Below are 7,586 nucleotides of genomic sequence, written 5' to 3'. Positions count from 1 at the left end.
GCTAGGTCCCATGAAAGCCTCTATAGCTTAGTACAAAACTCTGGAATCAAATTTGAGTTAGAATCCCAGCTCTACCATTTTGTGGCTGTGTTTCCTGGGGTAAGAGCTTTCTAAGCTTCAGTTTCTTCATCTGTAATATGGGGATAATAAAAGTACTTGCTTCACAGAGTTGACAAAAGGATTTAAAGAACAGTATTTCAAGCACTTAGTGCCTGGCACAGAGTAAGTGAACAATAAATGGTAGCTTTCATAACATTAATTAACAGACTCTATGAACACTAGATGATCGAGTTATAAAGTGTAAAAAATCAGTGGGAAGATCAGGCTCTGTGTAAGAAAGGCCATCACACAGATAAAGGTCAAAGGTGGTGGCTCTAGAAAGGGACAATAAAAGAGAGCTAGAATCATACACACCTTTGCAATTTCAGTTTCATGTGGGAATTCCCCAAGGCATACAGTACAAAACAGATTCCCACACCCTGTGTACCTCTCAAAAGAGTCCTTGATTTCTTAGGACTCTATCACCACATCTGTGCCAAGAGATCATCAAAGCACTTGTATTGCCAGTTTTCTGTAAGTAGCCACAACCTCTGTATGAGGGTTGTGTTTTCCAACTGCTAATGGATGTTGCCTTACATAAGAAGCAATCAGTTCATCTCAAAGCCTCCCAGACCTCCAGTCTACCGCTGGTTCTAATTTCCGCCTCAGTTGAGCCAATGACCGTTAAGAGTTAAGAAAGATCTAAGTTTCATGCTTCAGAAACATAGGCTTTTATTTTGACAAAGCTATAGACAGTGGTGACTGTAAAAGGCTAGTATACTGAATATGTACACTATACAGTATCTTGGAAAGAACTTGGGTCATTTCTTTGTGTTATATATAACAAGAGAACCATGGGCCCTTCAGATGATTTTCTTTAACATATACATTCTTTAATTTCTTCTTCATCTTTATTCTCCTTGACATCAGCCACTTTGTCAAATCCTGAAAGCAGGAACATAAAGAAGATCACAAACCTCAAAGAATGTCCTCTGCAATTATAAATCTAACTCATGGCCCTAGAAAAGGAGGAGATTTGTTGGGGCCCGGGGCAAGGAACTATATTTTTTCCTCTTTTTCTTGCCATTTACCTTCATAGACATTACACTGTGGTTCTAAGGCCTTCTTTCTCCCTTAGTGACCGTCCAGCTACTCCACGGAAACAATCTGGTTGTTTAAGCTGGGACCAAGGAAGAACTTTCTATGCCTACGGGTCACAGATGCTGGAACAAAGGGCTGAGAGAAGGGGTCATACTGTTTAATGATAAAAGGCCCCTGTCTGGGCTGGGCTGGGCCCGGTGCTAGTGAGAGGATGGTAATTATCTGAGGAGCAAGCACTAACTCCTTACAGCTCTGCATCCCTTCTTTCTTTGGAGCAGCCTTGGACTGTCTGTAAGAATCCGAGCCTGTTTGTGACGTCTCTCAGATGAGGATTCCAGGAACAAACGCTTACTCTGTATTCCTAAATTTCCTCCAAAGGAGTTGTTTTCCTCCAGGAAGTCTCCCTCTATCCAAATCCTGGTCAAGCAGGTGTCAAAAGGTCTGACAATGTTAGTCGAGGACATGGATTCTCTTTTTCCATATCTCATTACAGAGGCTTTAAGCTCAGAGACCCACTGGTGATAGACTGGGCAGGTCACACAGCGAGAGAAGAACTCCTTACAGTACTGAAAAGAGAAGGAAGTCCATGAGCTAAAGGATGAATACTTTCTTCCTCCACTCCACTTCACCAGGACTCACGACAGGGCCCACGCAGCATACTCACTCAGGGCTCAGGGGGCAGGGAGGAGTGACTCATGGCAAAGCAGGCCCAGAAAGTTGGTTTTGAGCTACAGGGGAAGTGGAATGCCTTAGATGCAGAAGGCAGGGCTGTAGGGACCGGTGTCAAACTGAGCCGGAGTGGGTCCATTGAGAAGGGCTAAATGTTAACATTTTAATTGTATTGGGTAGTAGCTGTGCAAAACGAAGTCGGGGAATCTGGTCCCGGCCGACGTGCAAGAATACCTGGGAGGGTACATGAGGTGCGTGGAAAGACTTTCTAGGCGGAGGGGAAAAACGGGTTTCAGGGGAGAAAGAGAGACAGAGGTAGCAAACAGAAGAGGAAGGGAGAGATGCAGGCTGCAGAAAGAGTAGTACAAATCAAACTAGAACTTAGGTGCCAGGTGAAGGACAGGAGAGAAACGGGTACCTTGAGGGTTTGGCTGCGGGTCTCTGGGGGAGTATGCATGAAGACACCCTCTGGCATTTTTTGTAACATCAGCACATGGCACTCCAGGAATCGGACAAAGCCATGTGAACCAAATAGTGAGGCATTGGTTCTTTTCACTAACTGGCGAGCCTTGGAGAAGTGGTGCTCAAACAGATTCCACTGTGAGTCCTGGGCAAACCTGGAGGGAATAATCTCAGCTCCATCCCCTGCTTACCGACCATGGCTCTTTCACAGAGCCAACACTTCTTTAAGGCTCGAAGACCTCCTGGACAGTCAGAACTGTGATGCTGGCCAGGGACCCAGGTTAACTCACTCACATGAAGAAGACTTAAATGGAGACAGTGGGTTATCCAGCACTTAAATGTAACCTTAAACTTAACCCTCAACCTATAGGCCCAAACCTGCTCAGAGACAAAAAAGAACACTTCTACTAAGATGGGAGGGATGGGAAGCAAAGGTCTTTAGAAAGGCAGAGACGCAGAATAGCCCTGCCTGGAGGGGTAAAAGGCAGTAGCTTAAATGACCCTACGGTGTCCTTAAGTTTCTACCCTTCCCACCGAGTAAGACTCTGGTACCCCACATTACCACATGGCCAGAGATGAGTGGACCCCCAGCATGACATTACTCTGAGAGTTTAGAATGCAGCTGTGCTCACAGTGTTGAATGAAATGCAGACACTCGGCAAAGGGCCGACATAGCAATCCTGTGGACAGAAAAGGTAACCAGGCTAGGATCAGTTGTCAGTGTAGGAACTGGTATAGAAGCTATGTGGTACAGGGGAGCAGACAACATCTGAAATGTAGACACCCTGAATCACAATGTGGTTCCTGGACTTTAAGAAACCAGGGGCTAGGATCAGGGACAGGCTCATGACAACCTGTGTTCCAAACACAGGGTCCTATCTGAGGTCTGAATCCTTTAGGAGTATAGCAGAGCCCTGAACAAGATTTACCTTTTCCGTAGAGCAGCAGATCTAAGCAAGCAGAATAGAAGCAGGCCAGGCCAAGGACATCACGACCCTGGGAAATGAGTGCCCACTGACTCTCCAGCACATGGACACATAGATCAAATCTGCCAAGAAATAGAGCCACTGGGACCAGCTAAGGTGTGGGGAAGATGGTAGAGGAGAGGAGGGGATCTTACATCTCCAAAGTAGCCTAACATCCCCTAGATCTTCTCACCTTAGCTCTATTTATATAGAAAGTATCTGTGCCTCTAAGCAAAGGAAGTGGGAAAATGCCTTTGAGCCAGTTTCCAGGTTCTTTTCTTGAGCTACCGTGATTACCTGATTACCCACCTCCCTGAGGATAAATGCAGGAGGAGGAGGTGGAGAAGGGGGAGGAAGTGGGGAGGGGGAGGAGGAGGAGGAATATGCATTTCTACTCCCAAACCCCATACTTAAGACAATGCTTCCTGGAATGACTAGAGAAGAGACAGCCCTGGCTGTAAGAAATGGAACGGCATCACCCTCTCCATTTCAAACTGCTCTGGGAGACCATACCCTCCCCTCTTAGACAACAAATACAAATGGCAGAAAATGATCTTAATACTTCTTCTTCAGAAATGCAGATCTGAAGAGAACTGAGAGAACCAGATTCTCCAGAGCTGGTTTCTTGAGGTGTCTGCATATCTCATGAGCTTGAAAACCTAAGGAGGTCAAAGAGCATTGTGTGAGGCCTAGTGGTGAACTTGGCTTCTCTAAAAGCCCTAGGCCCACCAGCTCCAAGCCCCATTACCCAGCTTGATGGAGAAGTCAAGATGGCCAAGGCAGAGCTTGGTGTAGGCCAAGGCCTGCATGAGCTGGGCTGTGGCCATTAATCCCTCCCTGGAGAACCAACATAGGCTGCTTTTCTGAATGGCCATCTGCTCACAGTGCAGCCACTTGTCTCTGTCACCCATATTCTGGGAGAACTGGGATAAAGCCACATAGGTAGAGACAACCTGTGGGGCAACAGACATGGGGCAAAATATTCCGACTGTATATTCACACTGCACTTCCATCTTGTCCCTTTCCTGCATAAGAGCCCACTATGGTGCCTTGCTGCCCACCTGATCAGGGACTGCTGGCATCCCTATCACTCTCCCCAACTCCCGCTATGAAAACACACTCCTTGTTGCCCCCACACTTCTAATTTGATCATTCTTCACTGCCTGATCTTTAAACAAACCACTTTCTCTACCTGTCCCTCTTCTTGTTCTCCAATCCCAGACTTAGCTTGCAAGACATTGGCCAAACTGTACTTCTGTTTTCTCTAATGAAGGCCTCTGACACTTGTTCCTTAGAACTCTTCAGAACTGCTGCCTACATGTCTATTATAAGTATGTGCTATTTGACATCATTGATGACTCTCTTCTTGGAACATTGTCTTCACTAAGTTTTGAGGACATCATACTCTCTTGGCAACTGCTCAATTTCTTTTGCCAATTTCTCCTTATGATCCTGACCTCTTAACACTGGAGCTGTTAACTCAGTCCTTTGACATTTTCTCATTCCCTTGGAAATCTCACCTAGTTTCATGGCTTTAGATACCATTTACACACTGATGACCCCTGGATTTCTATGTCCGGCCCAGACCTCTCCCATGCACCCCACATTTGTATATTCAACTACCTACTTAACATCTCCATCTAGATGTCTAATAAGCATCTCAAATTAAACATGTTTAAAGCCTGGCTCCAGTCTTCCCCCAAATCTGTTCCTTATACAGACTGCTCCATCCCAGTTAAGAGTATCTCTATGCCTCCAGAAGTCCAGGTTGCCAATCTTGGGATTATCCTTGACTCTTTTTTCTCTCCCATCCCAGAAATGATCCATTTGGTGAATCCTGTTGGTTCTCTCTTGACAGAAGACCACTCCTCCTGCTTCCTCTGCCACCACAACAATCCAAGCCAACTATCTCTTGCCTGTATTGCTGGGATTATCTCCTAACTTGCCTCCTTCAGCTAATTCTCAATACAGATCCTATTAAAATACAAGTAGACTCTGTCACTCCTCTTCTCAGAACCTACCACTTGCTTCCCATCTTTTGTAGAGTAAAAGTCCAAACCTGTACAGTGGCCCACAAGGCTATACCATCTGCCATCCACCCTTCCCTGGCTCTCGGACTCACCTCCTGGTCCTGTCTCCTCCCCTCTAGTCATGCTGGCCTCCTCACTGTTCCTCAAACACGGACACCATGCCTTGTGCTCTACTGTGCCTTCTGCCTGTCCAGTCTTCTCTGATAGCTATATGGCTTACCTTCTCACCTCCTTCAGATATTTGCCCAGATGTCACCTGCTTCTTGAGGTGTTCCCTACCATCTTGTTTAAAACTGCACCCCATCCCCCAGCTCCCAGAATTCCATGGCCACTTAATTTGCCTCCACTTAATTTTTCCCCACTGCATTTATTATCACCTAACATCCCATATATTTCACTGATCTATTCTCTGTTTCCCTAGAACCAAGGACAATGCCTGGTACATAATGGGTATTCATCAAATATTTATTGAACAGATAGATAAAAAAGATAGACAGATGGACACTAAAATTAGGAAGATATTTCCCTTCCTTCTTTTTTCCTAAGTTAGCAATTCAAATCCTTTATTAGATCATGGACTCCTTTGAGAATCTGATGAAAGCTATGACCCGTTCCCTAACTCCCTCCACTTGTCAAGTGTTCCTGTGAATATACACACCAAAGCCGACATTCAGTTCAGGGAACTCACAGAAAGCCCACCTGGAAACCCATCTATAAACTACAATATGAGAAATGCTGCTCACACCTATGATCAGTATGTCCTGTAGAGTCTGGGTTACTGTGGAGCCATGCTAAACCCAGGAATCTCTCTGCCTAGCATTTTAGGTTTCCAAGGGAGGTCCAGATGTAAAGCAAGGATTTGCTTACCTGGGCTTCATTTGCAAACTCCTCAGCAGAATTCTTCTGCATGAGAGTGGCGAGGCAGGCAAACCTGCGGCTGCTGGCTGTGGTGTCCAGGTTATAGAGCTGCCAGAGCAGGGAGAGGCAGTGCACCCGCTGCTGCAGGACTGCCAGTTTCTTCTTGCTGCTGTGAAGCACAGAGCGCTTACTATGCCCTTAGTTTGCACCAGTGTCCCGCTGGCCCTCCCACAAAAATCCCTATCTATTCATCAGGGGGCCATCTACCAACTTTCAAACTCAGACATGTTCCTGGGATCCCCATTTTTAAATCATCCCTCTTTTTTTTTTTTAAGTAGATTCCACGCCCAGGTGGGACTTAAACTCACGTCCCTGAGATTGAGTCCTGTGCCCTTACTGACTGAGCCAGCCAGGTGCCCCAAATCATCCCTCTTGATTGAAAAAATTCAAAGAAGTGTTTTTAAAAGGTTCATTCTTTGAATTGCTGTTTTTTTTTAATTATTAAATACTTTAATGTGTATAATAAAATTTTTAAAATTATGTTAGCACATTTTTACTTTTGCCATTTTGTGATTCTTGCTGTTTTTAAGTAAATATGATTTGCCCATAATCGAATATTTTTTTATTATAATAATATTTTTTTATTATGTTAGTCGCCATACAGTACATCCCTGGTTTTTGATGTAAAGTTCGATGATTCATTAGAATTGCCATTTTGAATATATTTCCTGTAAGTTATTATAGCTCAGTAACAGGGTAACGATTTAATATTTTGTATACATGTCAGAAATAATAATATTAAATTGCTACATATATGTATCTATGTATACATATATATACACACATGTGTATCTTGATTTGAAAGAGACAGGGTTATATGTATCTTTATTTGAAAAATACAGATCGGAAGAATTAACATAGTTAAAATGTCCACGCTACCCAGAGCAACCTACAGTTTCAATGCTATCCCGATCAAAATACCAATGACATTTTTCAAAGAACTGGAACAAACAGCTCTTAAATTTGTGTGGAACCAGAAAAGGCCCCGAATCGCCAAGGAATTGTTGAAAAGGAAAAACAAAGCTGGGGGCATCACAATGCCAGATTTCAAGCTGTACTACAAAGCTGTGATCACAAAGACAGCATGGTACTGGCACAAAAACATACACATTGACCAAAGAAACAGAATAGAGAACCCAGAAATGGACCCTCGGCTCTTTGGGCAACTAATCTTTGATAAAGCAGGAAAAAACATCCAGTGGAAAAAAGACAGTCTCTTCAATAAATGGTGCTGGGAAAATTGGACAGCTACATGCAAAAGAATGAAACTTGACCACTCTCTCACACCATACACAAANATGGATGAAAGACCTCGGTGTGAGACAGGAATCCATCAAAATCCTAGAGGAGAACATAGGCAGCAACCTGTACGACATCGGCCACAGCAACCTTTTTCATGACA

The 7,586-nt window shown here is 44.3% G+C and overlaps 1 protein-coding gene across 14 annotated transcripts in view; it reads right to left on the bottom strand.

Moving 5' to 3' along the window:
• Positions 1 to 742: 742 nt before the first annotated feature.
• Positions 743 to 7,586, bottom strand: part of LOC100468881 (adenylate cyclase type 10-like) — a 40,433-nt gene continuing 33,589 nt past the window's right edge. For 8 of the 14 annotated variants that reach the window (XM_034647975.1, XM_034647976.1, XM_034647971.1 and 5 more), the window contains 8 exons: positions 6,134 to 6,293; positions 3,985 to 4,189; positions 3,799 to 3,895; positions 3,201 to 3,319; positions 2,834 to 2,951; positions 2,228 to 2,426; positions 1,493 to 1,706; positions 743 to 984 (listed from right to left, as the gene is read on the bottom strand). In XM_034647975.1, coding sequence (XP_034503866.1) covers positions 917 to 984; positions 1,493 to 1,706; positions 2,228 to 2,426; positions 2,834 to 2,951; positions 3,201 to 3,319; positions 3,799 to 3,895; positions 3,985 to 4,189; positions 6,134 to 6,293 — 1,180 coding nt within the window. In that variant the 3' untranslated portion in view covers positions 743 to 916. Of the gene's footprint in view, positions 985 to 1,492; positions 1,707 to 2,227; positions 2,427 to 2,833; positions 2,952 to 3,200; positions 3,320 to 3,520; positions 3,896 to 3,984; positions 4,190 to 6,133; positions 6,294 to 7,586 lie in introns of those variants that run through there. The other 6 variants (XM_034647972.1, XM_034647980.1, XM_034647983.1 and 3 more) reach the window with 6 other exon arrangements.

This window comes from Ailuropoda melanoleuca, chromosome 19 (genome assembly GCF_002007445.2).
Source record: "Ailuropoda melanoleuca isolate Jingjing chromosome 19, ASM200744v2, whole genome shotgun sequence".
Classification (NCBI taxonomy): Eukaryota; Metazoa; Chordata; class Mammalia; order Carnivora; family Ursidae; genus Ailuropoda; species Ailuropoda melanoleuca.
The sequence above is the reverse complement of the archived record's forward strand: the minus strand, read 5'-3'. Positions and strand labels throughout refer to the sequence as shown.